Source organism: Zootermopsis nevadensis, unplaced genomic scaffold, assembly GCF_977971745.1.
Source record: "Zootermopsis nevadensis isolate Lab colony 2312 unplaced genomic scaffold, Znev_1.0 Znev_ptg000022l, whole genome shotgun sequence".
In the NCBI taxonomy this organism is placed as follows: Eukaryota; Metazoa; Arthropoda; class Insecta; order Blattodea; family Termopsidae; genus Zootermopsis; species Zootermopsis nevadensis.
Genome location: NW_028259154.1, coordinates 16800734 through 16823132, shown reverse-complemented (window position 1 = coordinate 16823132; position 22399 = coordinate 16800734). Strand labels below are relative to the sequence as shown.

At 38.6% G+C, this 22399-nt stretch overlaps 1 protein-coding gene and 1 long non-coding RNA gene across 4 annotated transcripts; one reads left to right on the top strand and one right to left on the bottom strand.

Annotated features, from left to right (window-relative positions):
* Positions 1-896: 896 nt before the first annotated feature.
* Positions 897-22063, top strand: LOC110829117 (uncharacterized). The gene is made up of 3 exons (XR_002542860.2): positions 897-1081; positions 19173-19366; positions 20082-22063. It is a non-coding gene; the product is annotated as an uncharacterized LOC110829117 (long non-coding RNA).
* Ntl (Neurotransmitter transporter-like) lies at positions 2446-17787 on the bottom strand. 3 transcript variants are annotated; one of them, XR_015536343.1, is made up of 14 exons: positions 17613-17787; positions 13490-13655; positions 11585-11716; positions 10321-10475; positions 9721-9824; positions 8773-9040; positions 7840-7943; positions 6274-6398; positions 5330-5442; positions 4436-4564; positions 4176-4275; positions 3431-3531; positions 2909-3057; positions 2446-2675 (listed from the first exon to the last, which is right to left on the bottom strand). XR_015536343.1 is itself a non-coding variant. In XM_022062505.2 (14 exons), the coding sequence occupies exons 1-14, from the start codon at positions 17643-17645 to the stop codon at positions 2520-2522; spliced, it is 1854 nt and encodes a 617-aa protein (XP_021918197.1). In that variant the 5' UTR covers positions 17646-17735; the 3' UTR covers positions 2446-2519. The 3 variants fall into 3 exon arrangements, 2 of the variants coding, with proteins under 2 accessions (XP_021918197.1, XP_021918196.2); XM_022062505.2 differs by having other exon boundaries at positions 2909-3076; positions 17613-17735; XM_022062504.2 differs by lacking the exon at positions 17613-17787 and adding an exon at positions 14234-14281 and having other exon boundaries at positions 2909-3076.
* Positions 22064-22399: the final 336 nt, after the last annotated feature.

The following is a 22399-nucleotide window of genomic DNA, read 5'->3' as shown; positions in this document are numbered from 1 at the left end:
ACTTTGAATTTTAGTGACATTTTCCAGTACCACATTCTGTTAACAGTGATACATTTTTCACAAGTTTACTGAATGTATTGTACTGATGTTTTTATGGTTTTTTAACTATTTTTAATTTGTGCATCATATATTTGTTTTATCTTATGACTATAAATGTGACCAAGGCTTTAGAAATCAATTACAGATTTCCAATGAGACAAGTGTTAGTGTGCCACTAGAAGATTCTCTTAAACAGCTGTCTAATTTGCGTGTGGTTGAGAAATGTGTGGCTGCATTAGAAGCCAGCAAAGCTGGAATGTATGGGTGCCAGCTGAAGTGGGATTAATTGTTCCCCAAAACATGAAATGAGTGATTAAAGAATTAATTTAGACTGTTAAGTTTACAGTCTCTTCTCAAAATGTTAACACTAGAAAAGGTGACCAGTTGTGTATACTTGCAAATTTTCTCGAGATAAAAGTTACCATTCCCTTGTTATGTAGCCAATTAGAGAACAGAAAAGCTAGAGTAAGAACTTTTGCTTTCTTACATTGTAAAAAGAGGTATTGTGCATGGAAAAGTGTAACAAGAAATAAATCTACAATATGTTGAATGATGGATTTATAAAATTTTGTATTCAACATTAGTTATTTAAAAAGAGGAATATATATAAAATATTAAATATTTATGATTTGTATCAGGTTAGAATCTTTTGTGTTTAACTTTTCTTTAAGAAAATCATCAGCGTGGAATTAACATATACGGTGTAACCTCAAAATAACGATAATTTGTAGTATTCTAAGATCGTGTGACGTAGACTTGTAGGCCCAGTAGGCCAGTGATGTGCGCATGCTCGAACCCCCCCCCCCCCACCACCACCAAATTCCTGATTGGTGAACCTTGGTCTTTAGTAGTTTAATATATGTTTGGCACTGCTCAGTTGTTGGTAGTACCGTTCATGTGTTTTGTCACAACCAATTAATTATTTTATAACTTGCAGTGTTATAAAGTATTACTTGTGAAGTTTTCATCAAGTTTACAAGCACAGCGCTTTTCGGCCTACTTGTAGTGCAGCATGTGACTTCTGCAATCGCATACGTGACAGGTATTTACTCTGGCTTACGGTAAAGTAAAGGCACAAAATTTCAACACCGCGATATTCATAAATACGCTTTGACTTCTCCAGATTGTAGCACACACAATCAGATACATAATGTTTTAATAGATAATAGGAGTCAGACAAATATAATTGACGTGAAGTCGTTCAGAGGAGCAAATTGTGACATTGACCATTATCTGGTAGTGCCTAAGTTAGAGAGAGGCTTTCAGTGATTAGACGAACTAAGCAAAAATTCGACACAGGTTTGATTTGAAAAAAATAAATGAGGGAGAGGTAAAGGATATCAAGTTAAGATGTCTAATAGGTTTCAAATTTTAGAGACGGTTAAAAGTAGTGAAAGTGTGGATGTCAACCGAGAGTGGGAAAATGTCGGGGACTACATGAAAATTTCAGCCAAAGAGACACTAGGTTGCTACAGGGGAAAGCAAAATGAACCATGGTTTGATGAAGAATGTTCAAATTTAATAGATCGAAGGAAGCAAACACAATTTCAATGGTTGCAGGACCCAAACAAAATGAATATGGATAATCTATGAACGTGAGACGTGAAGTTAGTAGGACCTTTAGGAATAAGGAAAGTGAATATCTGAAGGGCAAAATTATTGAACTTCAAACAAATAGTAAGGACAAAAATATCAGATATCTTTACAGAAGCATAAATGATTTTAAGAAAAGATATCAACTTTAGACTAATTTGGTGAATAATAATAGTGGGAATTTACTTGCAGATCCAATGAAAATTTTGAATTGGTGGAAAAATTTCTTTAACCAGCTCTTAAATGTTCATGGGACTGATGATGTTAGACAGATTAAAATACATACAGCTGACCCATTAGTGCCAGAACCTAGTTTAGATGAAGTTGAACAAGCCAATAAAAGGTTGCAAAGTTATAAATCTCCAGGTATTGATGAAATTCCAGCAGAATTAATTAAGGCAGGTGGCAAATGTTTGATATGGAGAACCATAAGCTAATTCAGTTAATTTGGGATAAGGAAGAGATGCCACAACAATAGAAGGAATCCATAATTATACCTATTAATGAGTAGGAGGACAAGACTGAGTTTGCTAATTACCAAGGAATTTCTCTACTATCAACCTCAACAAAATTCTATCAAACATTCTTCTGGCGAGTTCAACTCCATATCATCATCATAAAAAACAGCACGGTTTAGGTTATTGAGCCTGTTCCATCTCCAGACTTATTTGGTCTTTCCATCTTTTCATGGGTCTTCCTTTCTTGCATTTTCCTTTAGCCTGTTATTTTATTATTTTGTATGGGGTGCAATTGTTCATTCAAGAGATGTGGTAGTACCAGGGGTTTCTATAATCATTTATGATGTCCATAATATTTGTGATGTTAACTCCATATGTGAATGATTTTATTGGGGATCATCAGTGTGGGTTTAGACACAACAGATCGTTTTAATGTTTAAGTCTGCATGGCAGTGGATGTGAGAAAGACAAAGTACTTGTACAATCATCTGTGGTACACTTTGCTATGTGACTCTTCCAGGCAGCATGGTCTTCCTCTACTGCAGGCCCCCAACTGCTGCTTGGCCACAGATTTTTTTTCAGTCTCTGCAAATTTATGATATAAAATGTATATTAAACTTTATTATATATCTCACTGCATCATTTTACTTACAATGAAAATCAATATTAGTCATATGAAACAGTATACTGGCATTCAGTTATACTGATATCATTTTAAGAATGTTTTAAAAGCCTTTAGACCCGACAGAAAGCATACAATAAAATCTATGTGAAGGAACAATTCAGCAGATTGTTGAAGTAATTTCAGGGATACGCACTTGATATAGGGTTCCACGTGATATTGCAAGCATGAGGATGATTCCAATAGGAATGCAGATCATAGAGGCTAGTGCTGCAATCCAGCCCAATGCATGGGCCCATTCAGGATACCTTTTTCCATTGTAAGTGACTGGTGAATTGAATGCAACTGTTGTCATGAAAATGAACTGTAATTAAAGTCACAAACAGTAATAATATGAATGTTTAAATATTCAAGGCAACATGTTTTCTTGGATTAATTTTATAACCCCCTCACCAGTATGCCAGGAACAAAAATTTGTCATATGGAAAGAAAATAAACATTGTAGTGTACTCCACTTATTTAGTGAGCATTCACCATGCAGGATTTTAGGTCCCAAAACTGGAAGGGTAATATTGTGTTAAGAATGGAACAAATAATTACTTTTATTACTGTCTTAATAGCAGCAATTGTAGGAGACCTGTCACCAGTCACTTTACTTATAAGAATTATATATTTTTTTCTTTTATTAGTTTCAAAAATGAGGGATTATAATACTTACCACCAAAATGGTTGGTGTTACATATTTCCAAGACATTTTCCACCACACATGAACTTTTTCTTGAGTCATGAACTCCAAGTCACGAATGAAATTTGAGCAACCTTGAAATAAATTCATAGTTTTTTTAAACCGAATAATGGTACAATGGCAGATGGATGCCCCCCCCCCCCCCCAAATCTCCTGCCTACATAAAATACACTGCTTGCACTGCAAAAGGTCTTTTTTGTTGGCTTTCCACAAACCAGGATATTGTAAGTCTTAAGAGAAGAGCTGAATTGGTAGAACAGTTTCAAGGTAGTGAAGGAACTGGGGGTGGCACAGTGTCACCAATATCTGCTTTGTTGTGATGGTAGCCATTTTGGGTGATGATTAATGCATTACCGGAACAGAGGTGCTTCCTCCTTCCATAACATGACAACACAGTAATATGGAAACAAACCTGGTCACATTCTTCAGATTGCCATACAGACAATAGCAGAAGGCATAAGATATAATTTCTGTTACAGTGTTTGTAATTAAGTAAATGGCATCATGTGTGATCAGTTGGAAACATAAATTGTCTGAGAGAAATTGTATAGCTGGGTGGGAGAATATGAAGATTTTCTGTTTCTCAGCAGAAACTTCTGTGGTAACAACTAGGACTCCCAGCTTCCTGTTATTTCAGGGTTTAAGTACTATTGTGTTCCTTTACCATGTCAATAACAGGTAGAAAGTAACAGGTACAGTAGTTCATGCATTTGCTTACCGTAGATCCATCCGACAATAACTACTTCAACTATGCATATGAATATAACTGATATGGATGCTGCATACCAGTCAAGAAGTTGCAGGACATACATTCCACCCTGTAGGAAAGCAGAACCACATTTACAAGGGATGTAGTGTATGTTTAGGACCTTGAGGCCCGTGCTGTCTTATTTCTCTTAATAGATGTGTTTTTCTTTTGGCTGAATGTCTTAGCATGGATAAACTAACACAGTAATCGATAATATTCTGAGTACTTACATTAGTAACACAAGACAGTGATCCAAGGAACATTACAAAACATGACATGGCTGTCACATGTTGCTTGTGCTTCCTTAGTTTTGGATATGCATCTGTCACACTGGAGATGATGGCTTCAATTTGAACAAACTGTAAATTGTCAATTCGTGTGTTACATATTTAATTAATAAAATCTTAGTTTAAACAGGAAATAATTCTTTCCAATATGCACTGTTGCCCTAGTGGCTATATTTCTTTGTGGATTGTTTATCATTTAATTCTGCTTTAACAACAAGAATGGCCTCATGATTTATTCTCATTTCTTTGAATTTATAAATATGTACTAAGGCTGTGCCAATTTTTATTTTTGTGATTACTCTGCTGAATCCATTGTTGATGTTCAGTTTTAAGGAAGATCAGAATGTGTCAATAAATTGTATTAAGTCCCCTAAATCGGATCTCGTAAAAATCTGTTCAACTAGTCTCGAGTTACTCAAAGCATATAGACATATGGAAAGATGTATGAGACAACTTTAATGGATGATCTGAAGGGGAGTGAACTGGAGCGTCACAGCTGGTGTGGAGAGAATCTAGCAGAAAACCTAGATAAGCATTGCTTGAGTACTGTAATTGATCAGGATATAACTGTACTAATACAATATTTCAAAACAATTCTTGAAAACTGTTCAAAATTACTGCCCACTTGTTATTCCCTGGCATAATTAAAAAGAAAACTCCCATTATATCTCATATCCAGATCATAATATTTTATTTAGTAACTATAACTTTAGCAAAAGCAGTGTAACAGCAGTTTCATTATTTTAGCTTCATGTTTGTTCCTTGAAAGTTTTATTTCTAGTACCCTGATTTTTCTACAAGAGTTGCTTGAATTACTGAAAAGATGGTGACACTCACCAAGCTATCCATCCCAAGTAGATACAGCATGAAGAAGAAAAGAACTGCCCACAGTTGTGGCAGTGGTAACATAGTTATCGCTTCAGGATATGTCACAAAGGCTAGACCAGGACCTGAAATAGATCACCCATGACATACTGAATCATAAACTCCTGACTGAACAACTATTTTAACCCCAATGTAACGCAGCATGATTATTGATCAAACATGTCATTTTGGGGACTGGAATCTGTCTCCGTACTTGAGTAAGAACCTACTGTGCTGTGCGGAATGGATAGAGCTGTTCTCTGTCTCCAGACCTTGGACCCAACAGAGTAGATTTTTACCTTAGGACGGAGACAGATTCCAGTCTCCGAAACGTCATGTTTTTAACAGAAGATAGAAACGATGGACAGTGTCCAGAAGGTTTGTAGCTTTTACAACATATAATCGTAACAAACCTTAATGTTTAGTTTATAGTTTTGTTTTACAAAACGAAATGACTGTACTGATCAGAGCTTATGAAACAAAATTGTATGTTTCGTACCCCTGGTGGGACATGAATCCACAATCCTCGGTTTAGGAAACCAATGCCTTGTCCGTTAGGCCACAGGGGCTGTGCTTGGAGTAGATTATGAATTGGCATCATTAAATGGGAAAATAGAAGCTAAAAATAGTATTATGAAGCGGTAGCATTGACAACACCCTATTTTCAAACACCTGCAATCTATGTTCCTCCCTCAAAGTGAGAGATCATGTTTCGCACCCATACAAAACAACAGGCAAAATTATTGTTTAATCTTCAGGTTCTTAGAAATCAGACAGGAAGACAAAATATTTTGAACTGAGAAGTATGAAGCATTTCTGAAATTTGGTCTCCTCCTAACTTCCTCATGAGTATCTTTTTGATTTGTTATTGTTGTTCCCAAAAGAGTGCAGGTTCTTAAGAACTTCATTTCACTCACCTCCAGTAGCGACTGTGGCCACAGGGATGCCTGTTTTGTGGGACATAAAACCAAGCACAGAGAATACCACAAAGCCAGCAAAAATACTCGTGCCACAATTCACCATGGGCACAAAGATAGAGTCCCTGAAATCAGATAAAACCATAAATTATCGTTTTCATATTTGATAATACTGTGTTATCAAGTTTGAGATTTTATGTTGTTAGTTGGTTCTCTGTCAGTTGAATATGTTGCATGGAATCAAATGATAAAAGACAATCATGAATAATAAATTGGAAAGAAGTGTGGGAGATGAAAAAACATATAACATTTTGCAATAAAATCTTCTCAGGCTATCAGCTGCATCAAGTGGTTAAAACATGAAAAGACCAAGGTTTCGAGGTCCATCTCTTTCCTCGTCCTCAGGGTACTGAAGTACATAGATGACGTGAATGCCCAAGATCATACATATAACATTTTGGTTTAAAAGCCTGAAGAGCAGAGACCACTTGGAAGGTGTAGGCATACATGAGAGGATAATATTATAATGGATATTAAGGTTTTCGGGTGGGAGGGTTTGGTTTTGGTTTATCTGACTTAGCACAGGGATTGATGGTGGGTTATTGCAAACACAGTAATGAACCTTCAGGACCTGTAAGAGGCAGGACATTTTCTTACTAGCCGAGTAACTATCACCTTATCAAGAAGGACTGTGTTTTATTAGTTATTATTCCTGGCAGGTCCACTACAACAGGATGAGACGAATCTGAATACCCTCACTTGGGGTACGAGATTTGAATATGAAGTAGTAGTGTTACTTTGGAGCCAGATCTTATGAAAGGGCATTTAAAGATCTTTCATGTGTCACTGAAACCAACTTTCTATGTGTTGCAGTAATTCTAAGAGGGCTTCTTGTTAGCTTGGCGTGTCTTTAGATATGGAGGGACTGGGCATCATAGTAGTCACAGACATTCGAAAAGGGTAGATCCTCCAGATCGAGGTTCAGGTTTAGAAATAACTGAAAACGAAGTAGCATGTTTACCAAATGTGACAAAGAGCCTTGCAATTGAATTAATTCCTTAGCATGACCAAAGCAATAGAAGAACTAGATAATAAATTAAAAATAAAGTGTTGGTGACAACTACATAATGGGGTGCTTCATAATTTCTACTCTTCACCAAAAATGAATGAAATGACAAGTCGATACAAAATTTTGGTCTTGATATCTGAAGGCAAGAGAATAAATAATTTGGAGATCTAGGTGTAGGATATGAGATTTGAGGTGCTGACTGCAGTGAAGGTGTCAGCGCCAGTCTTCTGGGTTGTAGCACCACGTGGAAACCTTTGCTCCAAAAGAACATACTGCTTCCATCTTCAGTCCTGAAGAAGGAGGCAGTCAAGTTCACACAGTGTTAAAACCCAGAAAACCAGCATTGACTAGGCATAGGGTAATGGCAAAATAAGGCATGAGAATGTGGACGAGTTGAAGTGATTCAAAATAGGGTTCAGTCTCAGACTGTGTGGAACACGATGAACCTTCTGGAATCGTTAGAGCAGGTTATTTCTTGAGCAGCGCAGTAACTATACCACTTATTGTTGTTGTGGAACCTGTTGTAGCTTGCCATGTTGACAATGCCTCCCCACCCTGGACCAAGAGAATAGAATATCTGCACTGCAGCATCTGCCCACACCTGAAACAGTGTTATGCCCGTTACTGTACTTTCTTTGTGCAAACAAAATTAATTAATTTGGAGGTCATGCCTGTCTTCATGTTTCGTGTTCGTAGCTACTCGACAGAAACTTTCAATAAGTTTAATAGCATACTTTGATTGTACACTGAAACATGTCTCATGAATTTTCTTAAAACTTTGCATACCGTGTAGTGTATTAGAACCAACAACTATTAACACTATAAAAAGGCACTGATGCCATTGTTGATGACCTCTTGAGGTCGAAACGCGTATGGCAATAGTGTCTTTTTATAGTGTTAATGGTTGTTGGTTTACTTACTCTATATTCATGAATTTTCGATATAATGGGAATAATATTTAATAGAATACAAGGATCATAATTTTTATTTGCAATTTTTATCTGCGGGAGATGAATGTCAGAGTTAATTATCGATGCAAAAAATGAAAGAAGGCATTTGGAAAATGTGTACTCAGAATTGGAGTACACCTTTGTATCATTTGTGTTGTTTTTAGCATTATTGTTTCAGTTTGGAGGAATAGGTGGATTTGTATTTGCACAAACCAAACAAACAGAACTGTTGGGTAGGCAGTTTCCTTGATACAGACCATTATATACCAAGGTATGAACTTTGGATTTTGCCTAAGGAAAGAACGCAGATTAAGAATGTTTAAGAACTGGGTGTTGAGAAGAATATTTGCATGTAAGAGGGATGAAGTAACGTGGACTGGAGAAAATTGCATAACAAGGAGCTTCATAATTTGCGCTCTTCACCATGGCCCATTGACAAGCTGCTTAAAATATGTCTGGATGAAGCAAGAGCCAGTGTACCTTGATATTGAGGAGTTGGTCCCACTGTGGGGATATGTAGAAACGGATGCCCTCCCACGCACCGGGCAGCGTCACGCCCCTCACAAACAGCACGAACAGGATCGCGAAAGGAAAAGTGGCGGTGAAATACACCACCTTGCCCACTGACTTGACTCCGTTTTTGATGCACAAGAAGATCACTATCCATGAAACCATGTCGCAGAGAAGCAGTTCCCAGACTACAGTTCCTGGACTGTCGATCCCATCAGAAATCTGCAGTATCTTGTGGCTACAACGGAAGACGTTAATTAGATGATTCTTAATTTTTACAACAACTTTAAATACATTTATAAGAGATGGTCTCAAATTTTCGCAGTGTCGCCATGTTTGCAGTTTTAGTGTGTGCCTCTTTCTATATATTCCATGTCACATGCCAAATTTGTGGGCTAGTTTATGATACGAAATTCCCATAGTCGTCAATAATATTTCATTAGTTATTACCTTGAAACCAAAAGTGTATATATATACTGCATTTCGCGTGACCACCGCGTTTTTCATTATGCAAAAGCATATCAACATAAGTCGCGTGTTTTCTATGTTTTACGACCCTGTGCCAACATCAATACAACATACTGTTTAAAATGATACCGGTAAATCACATGCGCCTGTCTGTACCCTATCATGGGCGCTAAACGTATTATGAACATGGGAGTGATTAGAGCAACTCCAACTCCTCTATGGAGGATTAGTTTCCGTCCGTCACGCAGTGCTCATAGCCTGCCGAATAAAGATTGCTGTGTACACATAACATATGAAAAGCTTTGGCCCCGTGTGTGCTAAGCGCGTTCGTTCCGTATTGTATCCGGAACAAATCGACGAGAATAAAAAGATGAGGTCGACGTACTAAAACAATGCATGTTGCTTGTAAGTAATGCTTATTCGCTGTTTAAGCAAGAACCATGAGCTTACTGGAAGAACTCGTCAGCTGGTGTCTTCCATACTGTCGAAAAGTTGGTGAGGTCTCCCGAGGACGTTTGTGTGTTGTTGTCTGTTTCATCCATTTTGGTACCAAGCTGCAAAGAAACAACACAGACATGTTAAGTAATACGTGCAAGTGGGAGGAGACAAGGCAGCACACAATGAAGACTTGTTAATGGGCGGTGGATGGAAAGAATGAAACGTGGAGTGAGGGATGTATTCCCTCCGAGAACCAAATACCAGGACAGCGCCTTAAAATAAGTGACGGCAACTTCTTTCTGCGTCTTTCCCAAATTACAATTCTGATCGCCACTGGTACTGTCATAATTTAATTACTTTTTACAGCGCCTTAAAGCAAACAATTTAACTCACTGACATTTAGATCGAGTGACCTCTGTAAGCAGTAGGCTGGCAAGAAGTTGGTGTTGCGGTTGAATCCCTTGTGCATCCACTTCGAATGCACTGATGTCTTTCATAGCTTTCTTGGGCCTTTCAAGATAACGCCTGGATAGTTCCTGGAGGTAGGGTCCGAATGTCTCCGCTATGTAACCTCTTGTATCAAGCGAATAATCATGGGAGAATTTCGATTACCTTCAAGCATTTGTCTGTGTTCCATTCATGGTTGCAGTCTTCCCAGGGAAGTTTCGACCTCAGAGACATGACCAGGAAGTAGATCGGGTAGGAGATGATGACGTTGTAGTACATGGTGCAGATGATGTTCACGATCACGATGGCGAATCCAGTACCTGGCAAAACATCGCACAACTATAGGCCGATGTCGTGACGAATATGTGGAGCGTTACCTCCCCGCTAATTATTCACTTCAGTTGCCCCGATCTTTGACGTGGGAATAAATCTACCTTTAAATCCTCAAAAAATAAATACCAAAACACTCGAACGTAAGAATTTATCTGTTTACACAGCATTTGGCAGCATTCTGGAAGTTCGGGACGTTTTTAATTTTCGTAGTTCTGCCATGTTTTCTCTAATAGAGTTCCTTCTTTGAGATCCATTTTAATATCAGCCTCCCATTTTCGTCAAGCTACATAATCCATCCACCGCACCTTCTATGATTTTATGATATCTATAATTTATTTGAAGAGTTCGAATTTTGGATTATCATCATCATCGTGCAATTTTATCTGGCATCCTCTCACTTCATTCTCATTAAAATCGACTTTTTTTTGTTTCATGTATAGTGTATATTTCACGAAGTTGTTAGTCAGTGTTACTGTGGACAGTAGTTTTGTATCTGTAGTAAATAGATTTCGCCATCAGTGATTTATAACTATATTGCCCGCCGTTGTCGTGGACAGGACGTGACGCTCTCTGTTAATAACGACAAAGACCTAATTTACAGTGAAATGAATGCATTGTAGGGAGATTGCGGAACTACTGAATACATTTCATTGAAGCTTTATATTCGCGGTCTGTTCTAAATTTTGCCGGACAAGATAAATTTTGGTTCTTGTCGGCCCGATATAGGCCTAACTCCTACTATATTACGAAGCTCGTATCGTCACCAGTTTTATCAAAAGCGGTTTATCGTGTAAAAATTTGTGCAGGATATAAAAGATAGATCTGATTGCGATGTATGGATTTCATTTTAAAGTAATGCAGTGAATACGTATCGAAATACGAGCAGAAATGATTTGTAGTTAAACGTATTTGGTTCTTCAGCAACAGATTATTATATCTGCAATAAATTGGCTCACGTATCAATATCAACGACGTGTGCAAAGAATGCTTTCGGATTTTACTTTTATACACGTCTTATACGAGGAGTTGAAGATTCTTGGCGGATGCTGTATTTCACATTCAGAGTTACTTTTTAACAAACAAGTGATGATGTTACCTTTGAGAAGGGGGCAAATCCTGAAGAGGGTTATGCAGCCGGTGCTGGCAAATTGGCCCAGTGTCGTCTCCATGAAGAACAGGGGTATGCCACATAGAACCAGCATCAGCAGGTAGGGTACCAGAAACGCTCCTAGTGACAGGAGTGAAATGTGTGTTCTGCTTAGAATCGGGGAAACTACCGCGTCAGAACTTAGATAAAGTTGTCCCTGTGCTCAACCATTTCAACTTTACAGGGAGAAATTATGTCCACAATTTAAAATAATTGTGTCGATATGTTTTCCTATGACTGAAATAATCCATGTACTGTCATGTAAAATATTTAATAATTTGGACTTGAGTAAGGGTTAATTAAACACGACGCTATGCAATTGCATGACGGAGAGGGAAGGAAACGATGTACTAAGTTCGAAAATTTGAAGGTTTTATCATCGGAAACTATTGGCAGTCTACTGTACGAAGAAACAGTAAGTGATTTTTAGTCTAAACAGAGGGATAGTAATAATGACGTGGGTCTAGGTTTGATAAATAGGATGTAGTTTATTTGCTCTGCAATTTTGTCATCTAAAGACTGAATCGTTTGAAACGAGGCTATAAGAAGAGCATTCCGTGGTCTTCAGACCCTGAATGGAATAAATTGATTTTGGTGCATCAACTAGTCACGTTATTTTCATCGTTGTAGTAAGTTTTAGTGAGTGGACGACTGAGAAATAGACCCAACAAATGGCATGAAATAATTATACTACTTAACGAGACGGAAACTGCAGTTAACTGTGACCATAAATCAAATACAGTGACTACATCTCGAATTAAATCTCTTGTTTGGATGTTTGTTATGGAATGCGATTGTGCCATCGTTGTTTAAACGGTGAAAATATTTTTGAAACTAATTTTACACGAATATTCTAGCAAAAAAGAAGGTTGCATTCAATCAGAGCAAAATAATTTCAGGTACACTCTGAGACTACAGTTTTCGTACCTGCGGTTATAAGTACGTTATGTATTGATTTTTACGTGCATGGAGAAATCGTTAAGGGGTCTCCTTGCAAAATAGATTTCTTCTGGCCATTGGGTGAAATCGTCCCCTTTTGCAATGCCCTTGGGCTAAAAGTTCTGTTGCATCTAGTATGTAACCGACATACTTTTCTCTCGCCCTGTTGGTTTGGATAACGATAACTTAAACATTCCTTGATCAGGCTGGGTGTTTGCGGAGGAAGTTGATGCTTAAAGGTGTAATGTCTGAGGAATGCACACACTCTTACAATGTTGAAAGCGATCTGGAGTTTCATAAATATTTTACTTCCAAAATAAACGTGAAGATGCCACGGTTGTCTAGCGGTTAGAACGCTGGCCTTGTAATCCTGGGGTCTCGGGTTCGATTCCCGGCGGTGCCCGAATTGATAACCTGTGTTGGGCAAGGCCGTAGTCTAGGTAACACGGAGGTTTCCTCCGGGGGCTTCCCCGGTTTCTCCGTGGCATCCCAACAATTACTCCATTCACACACAGAAGAAGGCAATGGCAAACCACTTCTGGATCATCTGCCAAGAACGTATATGAACAGGTCCCAGTCCGAGAAAAGGATGGAAGGATCCTGTTCATATGGACCTGTCGTCAGACAGAACACTAAAATAAATAATAATTAATAAATAAACGTGAGAGTTTTGATTCTTGGTAGATCCGTGAATTTTTGTTTTCGCCTCTATGTCATAAACGTCTGTACGGTTCACTCGTTCTTTCCAGTGGGTACGGACAAGATGTTTCTGTGATGTAAAACCGGCCGAAACGTGAGGCTGGCTACTCTCACCTAGTTCGAAAATTAATAACGGGTGTATCTGTACTTGTTCATGACACGGTGCTTAAGCACAGGAATAAATTTGCTTTATGTTTTTATCTGTGTACTGCTCACCTCCACCGTTCCTGTAGCAGAGATAGGGAAATCGCCACACATTGCCAATGCCAATGGCGTACCCCAGGCAGGACAGGATGAACTCCGTTTTGCTGCCCCATTTCCCACGGTCTGGGTCCTCCAGTGTGCTTCGGCTACTCTGGACATCACGGGACGCTGTCCGTCCCTGCAACATTTTCCGCGGTCCTACAGTTGTTGTCAGTGTCCCAGGAAGGGAAAGAGCAATGGAAAAGCAAACAAGCAGGAAATCATGAGAGACTGTAATTAAAACGCAAACATTTGTGCGACTCTGCCAAAATATGTTCTTAAAACCCGACCGTTTCTATTTTGTAGTTGATGGGACATCCTGAGAACGGTCCATTAGCCCACGGTTTTAATGAATAGGGCCTGTATGGGTTATAACATATAAATATCCATCAGGAAGGAACTAATTACTTGGGCGTGAGGGACCGTAAACTTGACTCGTATTTCGATACATTTTCTCTTACGTAGGAAATTCTGCGCGTGTAGTGACAGTGAATCAAGTCGGTCATTAAGTGAGAAGAACATTTTTAATATCGGTTAAGAAAGTTTTCAAATGAAGCACTGCAGGGTTGAGTTTGTATTTACTGCTTGAGCAGAGAGTTAAATGGCGTGGCATTTTCGAACCAGAGAATGACATTAAACAAGCGACTGCAGTTCGAACGGACTACTCAGAAGTCTGGTTTGTGGATGAGAATGTAGTAGGTGTTGAAAAGTATTTACCTTCAGCAACTCTCTTAGTTCTGTTGCGGACATCCTGTGCCAATGAACGATGTAGTCACACTGGACACCTCCACGGAAGGACCGGTGCGTGGAAGTCACCTGTGAGCGCTCTAACGATGTTAATGCGATTGGCACGGAAGTTAAGGCAACAAGGTTCAAAGAGCTTGACTGCCCATAATTGTGGAAAATTAAGCACTTAAGAAGAAAAGAAACAAATGGTTTGCGTCTTACAATACAGGATTTACTTCGGCAGTGTCGTGTCATTCAGCTTTCCCGCTAAAATGGAATCGTAGCGCCATTGGGCACACTCCTGTATAAAGCAGGAAGTTGATGAACATTCTTCATTCACTTATGCCTATTATACCTAAGAATTTTCTTCGTCATTTTATTTTTAAACATATTAATTATCTGTGCTCTTTTTCAGAACGGTTGACCGCGTTTCAAACGCGCGGAATACTACTACAAACATATCAATTAAGCAGGCGAAAAGGTCACCCGTCATACATTTCCTTCACGGTACACACGGTGTTTGTTCTTTATTTAACGCCGAATTAATATGCTGTTAGGTTTATAGTGTTACAGGGGTCATGCATTAGTGGTTAAGTGTTAATGTGTCCAGATTAGAACATCAGACGATGCGACTAGTATCAATAAAATATTCCACACTTTTTTTTTCCACAGGACAAGTTAGCTCATCGGTAACTAGGCAGACTCGTATTCGAGAATGGATCGACTCTGACGTCGATCCAGGTAATTGTCATCCTGAGGGTTTTGTGGTTTAAATGATTGACGAAATAGACAGACTTAGAATCTCATCGAGTTTCCTCAGTTCCTGTAAGTAAATATTGGGAAATGCGTTAAAATACTCCACGATGGATTTCTTACACAGGTTTTCAAAGTCTTATATGAGTATTTCGTAATCATACAGTCGTTTGACTTCGTAAAACTAAGGTGGTTTAAATGGCGTCCTTGAATCGACCTGTACGTCTGAAAGAGAATTGTCCTTTCATGTTATCAGACGTCAAATAATGCGTGCAGTTGATAGAACGTCCCTAATATCGGATCGGCTATTCACATAGGCGTACTTGGCATATACTTGTAATACAATGTTCTATTCGGAATTTTGACTAGGTACTTGATGACCCACCGGTACAAAAGAAAAGTATGACGGTTGTGATAATAATACTGTATATCTGATGTACAAATCCTAGTAAGCAGCAATGTTCAAACATAAGCGAATAGAATTAACAGTTGTTGAATTTGCTATGTTACTTTGGCTTCAGACGTGATTACGAAGCCTGGAGGGAAGAGACCACTGGGAAAAAGAACTTAGCCCTAGACCTTTGGATAATATGAAAATAAATTTTCGGGACATGTGGTGGGAGAGTGTGGATTGGATCTCTGGATCAATAGAAGGACTTTGGCTGTTTAACAGGATAATGAGCGTGAGATATCGGAAATGTCAGGGTATTTTTTGGCTAGCTGGGTGGCTATTATCTTCTTGGAAGAACTATATTCGGCCAGTTTGTCACAAAATAAAAACAAATGAGATTGGAAGAGGCATAATTGAGGTAATTGTTATGTCATCATAAGACAAATTACACGGCTCTTGGTTCGTCTTTGAGAATTAGAGAAGATGCTGTGAATACGTGCGATGAGCGTACAGTTCTGTCAGTGTCCAAGCAACACGCCATGATGGAGAACAAGGAAAGTGGACACTTGTGTGATACAAATACGAGCTCCATGCTTCTGCTGCTTTGCCTCACGTGCACAATACTATACGGTTATGGGGAACCAATGTACTTCAGTTACGTTGGCCACAAGGCCGATTGAAGGGCTATCTATATCTGGGATCCTTTTGCTCCTGTACTGCTATTATGTATCTGTTTACACTTCGCAAGCCGACCGTTTTACACAATTGCCGTCTTGTTCACTCGGCAGGTAATTTCCATTCCGCTCAGTTTCGCAATCACCGGAAGGACATCCAAAATTAGAATCTGTTTAATTCAAACTTATGTAATGATGAATATAAGTTGTACTCATGCGTCAAAAGGCGTCATGTCTTAATTCAGAAGTGAAGACGCAATAGTGCACGCTAAAAGAATCAAAATGGCTTTTATCTTTGTTTATGACGCCGGTAACTAACGATTTTCAGTGGTTTAAGATTCTAAAAATGACAGCAGATGTTTCAAGCAACAGGCAATTTTAAATGCAGGAAAGGTACGAGATATATAATTTTCGGCATTTGAATGTTAACATCACTTCTCGCACATCATGAAATAGCAACTTAACGACACCTTATGTTCAAAAGGGGGAATTTTGTATGAAACATTTTTCTGTTCAAAGTCCCAATTGTCGCGACTTTTGTTTGTTTGTTTGTTCGTTCTTGCCTAGAGAATAAGATTTACTGTATAATATCACTTGTTTGTTGAAAACCGCGTCGGGCATCAATACTGCTTCTTGTCTGGAAGAACCCAGTTCCAGTCCTTGTCGAAAATAGCTTCACAGCGGTATTTTACGATTTTCCAGAGATAACAATCTTCTTTGTATTATCTTACTTGGCAGGATAGCACGTCGGTATCTGATACCTTAATTGCGGATTGTTGTTGTTTTCTTCAAACTCTATAGGAAAATGCTGGAATATTATCTTAAAATAGGCCTCCATACTTCCCTCACAGAATGTAAAGTAGGCTTACCGTTTCGGTGATTCGCTCATGTTCAAGCTTCTTAATAAGGCATAAACTAATTTCAAGACCTGTATTTCTCAAACCTATGTGCAGCCAGCACTCTGAGTGCAATGCGTTTGTGGACATTACTATATTTCACAAAGTGTGCAAAGAGCGTTAATATCTAGTCTTTACATTCCTGCGTAGCGTTAAATTGTCGGTGTCTTGATAGTATTTATATTGCTTTACATTTCTTAGTCACTGCGCGTTTTCAAAATAGCATTTTTGGTGTAAATAAAGAATAACATGGACATATGTAAGATTTGAGGTTTTCACAGCGGTGAGTATGAACATTTCTGTCTTCTGGGTTCTTGCGCTGTGTAGTCTGGTAGATGTTAACCAACGTTTCAGAGGTCTTACTGCCTCCGTCATCAGGGCGATTCATCGATGACCTCTGAAACGTTGGTAAACATCGACCAGACTACACGGCGCAACGACCCAGAAGACAGAAATCTTCAATATGAACATAGTTTATAAAACTCATACAGGCTTACAACTTAACAAAAACACACAACTTGACGTGCAGTGAGAACATGAACTGTATTCTAGCGACCTTGTGCGTGGAGAAGGCTCAGAGAATCACTGATCAAGGCCAACTGCAATATACCGTACATGCTGGTTATTGAAGTGAATCATCGGACACACGTGCGTACCTCCACTACTCGATCAAGTTCCTTCATTTTCATGGTCCGCACAGTACTTGAAATTCTGAGAGGCTGCAAACTGCAGAAGTGAATCAAGTCTTGCACACATCTGAGAGACGCAGAAAGAGCAGGGGTTTTCAAGCCATTCAGTTTCTACAACACATGACGGAACCTCGTTCAAAAGGAGACGCCCACTAGCAGAAACAGGGAACTAGACGTGACAGCTCTACTGATTATATTAACGGTCTGTCAGCTGAGCCCGAATATCAACGCTTCTATTACCAAAGCCCATCAGTCAGTTAAACTCGGCTCCCATCCTCATAAACCATGCTCTTAACTTCCTTTTTGAAGTTATCTTTCGATCTTCGAGCGAGCTCTCCCACCAAAATTCTATCCTACCCACGCACTCATATCAAAACTTACTACATTTCAATATTCTGCTATTACCAGGTGACCTGTATAAATAATGATGTAACAGTTATTTATCCTTAGATACAAATATTTCTGCTATGACTTTCATTTGAAATGTTTATAAATTATGTTCTTCTCGCAAAGTAAGAGGCCAAATTTCATTTCATACCCAGAGCAAACAACGGACAAAGTTGCTAGAGATTCTGATACCAACTTTTGTGCTGAGTTAAATTAAGGGGCTGATGTGTCAATCAATAAATATATATTCAAAGGCTTAGAGTAAGATTACCAATTCTTATTTCCGATGAATGTATCGGGATGTTTCAAATCGCTAGCATGGTCTTTTTCCCGAGTGTAGTCCTTCCCTCGCTCCCAGATCTGCCTTAGAATAAAGACCAATGACGTTCTTTATGAACACGGCGACGAACCTTCGAGTCCTATAAAATCCGGAAGTTCCTTCACCAGCTGTGTAATTATCAACAGTTCCTGAGAGACTTGCACATTGGATTTCATTTGTACAATATTTCACAAACGCTGTAACCGTGGTGGACAGAGTAAGGATTTAAAATCATGTGTCGTTTTTAGGTGAGCGGGAATATGATTCAAACAGTCGAATTTGGCACGTACCATAGTGCTGCTAATCCACAGCTGAATGAAAATAATTGTTTTCCATTCCCGACTCTTTCCGATACTAAATAGTTTGTGTAATTCAATTCGTTTTGAAACTCAGATGTAATGTATTCAAGTCCTATAATCTTGTTTAAATAAGTTAGTGAAAAACATTACTAATAAGTATGTGAGAAAATTATTCAGAATGTGAAACAAAATTTGCTGGAGAAGGATGGGGGCTTGAAGTTGTTATAAGGTGAGGATGAGGGTTGGGAGGCAAGAAAGGTTAAGCTCGCGGTGGCTTCATCGTGAGTTCCACTTTGGTGAGCAGAATGAATGTCAGTCTTAATTGTAACAGGCCTACATTTCATGTAGCTGATTTCCATGCTACTCTCCAGTCGCCCCAGAGAAGCAAATGCATTCAGAGCTGCACTACACTCACTTTTCATTATGTAGTCACGTTCAGTTTAAACAAAGCCGGATGTGACAAATAAAGAACAATGGAAGCTACACTGTAAAGCAACATATTGACTTCGTTTCCATTTGCAGAACATTGTAACTTCTTCGAAACACCAGCCTACGGTCTGACAGCCGAGCCGTCGGACAGGCGACCCAGAGCAGTGTTTGCCGAAACACTGGTTAATACTTTGACACAGCTCGCACCTTTAGAACCAAAGTCGTATTTTGACAGGGTTTCAAGAAACATGCTGAATTGAACTGGCCCATCTTAGGATCCTATAATGGTGAGGTCAAATGAATAACTCTGAGCCACTCAAGAGAGGCTGTGTGACATGGAGTTAGTTTCTCAGCATTTATGAGAACACGTCCTTATGCATGATTTCAGTTTCAAATGGTTTCATAACTTCTTATATTATGCACCAGGTTTTGCACCACTTTAAAGCCCCATTTCATGATATTCTTTATCTCCATGCCTGTTCCAGGATAGTACTGGCAGTTTAAAACATGCCATGACCATTTCCACCATACATAATTCTCCTGAGCCAGTTTTTTCCTCTCATCTTCTTGGTGTTGCAAGTGGCCACGTGTGAGAATGCCTCACTTTCATAGTCATGTAATTTATGCTTTGTTTTCAGAGTAAGTGATCATGATTCAGAAGCATGCAAAGCATAACTAATAAAATTGTTTAATATGTCTTAAACGAAGTGTCTTGGGGAGTAGATGGGGATGACTCTTACTGTAACATGTTCGTTTAATGTTATTGGTGCAAGAGGCACTTGAATAAAGAGCTTTACTAGGTTTTCATCTTTACAGTCACGACCACATCAAAATCTTAGCAAATGACACAGGAGAACTAGTTTTCTTCTGACACAGAGAAGAACTGTGGATTCCTACATCTTGTCTCGCATAAATGTAAACATGTAGTTCATGTTATACTCTTTTTTCTGTCTGTTTAATTTTCTGATTTTGACTAACCACTAAACCTGTATTGTGTTTCAGGCTGGTCACAGGACATACCTAATATCATTACATGATTTCCTGTGGTCAAAACCATATTTGATGGAATAGTGGAATTTGGTTAAAATACCTCAGGATAACAAAAATTGAAGTAGTGCTTCAACCTTCTGTTTTTTCTTCTTTGCGATCAGGTTTGCACTGTTGCTGCATTCGTAACATTTACCACACATGTATCAAATACTGTTTCATGTTGCACTCTGTTCAGAGCTGTCGCAAGCACAACCAGAGTGGTTATGTTATCACATTATGGTAAGTATAAGAATATGTGGAGATGCAAATTATTGAGTTTTCGCTGTTGGTCGTTTTTAGTGTTTTATGAGTAGTCCTATAATTTTATTTTATTATATTCTTACAATCTCCTGCTGATAAGATCTGTTCCCAGGTGGATATGTTGAGAGAGTTGGATGGCGTATGGTTTCCAGTGATAGATATTAGGTCTTATTGACGAACGCAGGTGCATAGGTACCTTCCTTCTTCCATGAAGATGGAAAAGTGCAAATAGCAAATAATTTAAAAAAATTCACTTTGTTTAACATCTGAATTGTAAAATTATAAATTTACAACGTTTTGGAAGAGTTGTATTTTTATAATTATATAATTTAGGTGGTGGAAATGTGTAAAACAACAATTTTATATATTACAAGTATTCATAGGCCGAACATTAGTCCTTTACATTATTCATTTTAGAGTTCCAAACGATCAGAAGTTGTATAATGAAAATAATTTCTTTGTAACCCAGCGAGCAGAGTTCGTCTTGAGATGATATTCGCTCATCTAGCCAAGACATTACCGTGTTTAGAAGAACCCGTCACTGGACTTTATCCTGAGGAAGGTAAAAACCAATCCACATCCTCTTTAATATCCTATACACTTCGTCTAGGTCTCCCACGTGGTCTCTCTCTTTCGGGTTTTTCGACCAAACTATTGGACCTATTTGGTACTGCTTTCATGCTTATTACGTGTCCGAATCATGTCACATGGTCTGCTTCATGAAATCACTGACAAACTTGATAAAAAAAGCACAAGTTTTGAAAAGCTTCATGGTGAAATTTTTTCAGTCATTTGTTGCATAATATAGACAAATTTTAATGAACAAATGACTAGCAGGAATGATAAATCCGCAGCAGTGATGCCAACAACTGCGACAAACATTTTGGTATTTTTGTATCAGATGGAGTGTTACATAAGTTGGGCCGGTTGATGATGGGAAAGGGGTCTGTGGGTGCGATGGTTAATTAAAGGGAGATTTAGTGCTTTATAACTGCAAGGCTGGTCGTCGGGTCACGTGATATACTGTGGTGGTGGTAATGAAGGCATTTAGGAGCGGGGTATTTTATTAATAGTGACAATAATGCAAATATTTTCATGTATTTTTATGCCTTGTTAACTGGTGGACCAGTAAACACGGCGTTAAGAACAATTCTCCAGTTACTCATTTTTATTCTGAGAGTTTCTACGTTAGTGTATATTCTCCAGTTACTGGATATATTATTATTTAGTGTTCTGTCTGACGACAGGTCCATATGAACAGGATCCTTCCATCCTTTTCTCGGACTGGGACCTGTTCATATACGTTCTTGGCAGATGATCCAGAAGTGGTTTGCCATTGCCTTCTTCTGTGTGTGAATGGAGTAATTGTTGGGATGCCACGGAGAAACCGGGGAAGTTCCCGGAGGAAAACTCCGTGTTGCCTAGACCACGACCTTGCCCAACAAAAGTTATAAATTCGGGCACCGCCGGGAATCGAACCCGAGACCCCAGGATTACAAGGCCAGCGTTCTAACCGCTAGACACCGTGGATATATATATATATATATATATATAAATGGATCAAAAGAGGATAACGGATGGAGTTTTTATTGTGTTTCAGAGGGAGAAAATATTTTAAGGGATTGTATATTATATATTGTAAATTGAAGTGTACTGAATGCAAATGGAAGTGAAATAAAAACTTTCTTCTCTCAGTGCAGATATAATAGTTTCAATTCAATACCTCTTATAATCCTCCGTGGTGTAGTGGCTATCATGCTAGCCAGTGAATCCTAGGTTCGGTGGTTGAAGTCCACCTAAGATCAGTAATATATTTTTTTAAAGTTAATAAAAATTCGTAGGATAAGCAGAATGATATAAATGTTTATCCAGGGTGTCCCAGGAGGGAAGGTCAATATTCTGGAAGGACATAGTATCGGCTAATCTAAGCAAAAAAGTGTATATTTACATGTGTCTTATTCCAAACGGTTTCCGAGATAGAGCTATTTCACTGTACAGTTGCAAAATTGTCGATAAGAAACAGATATTAC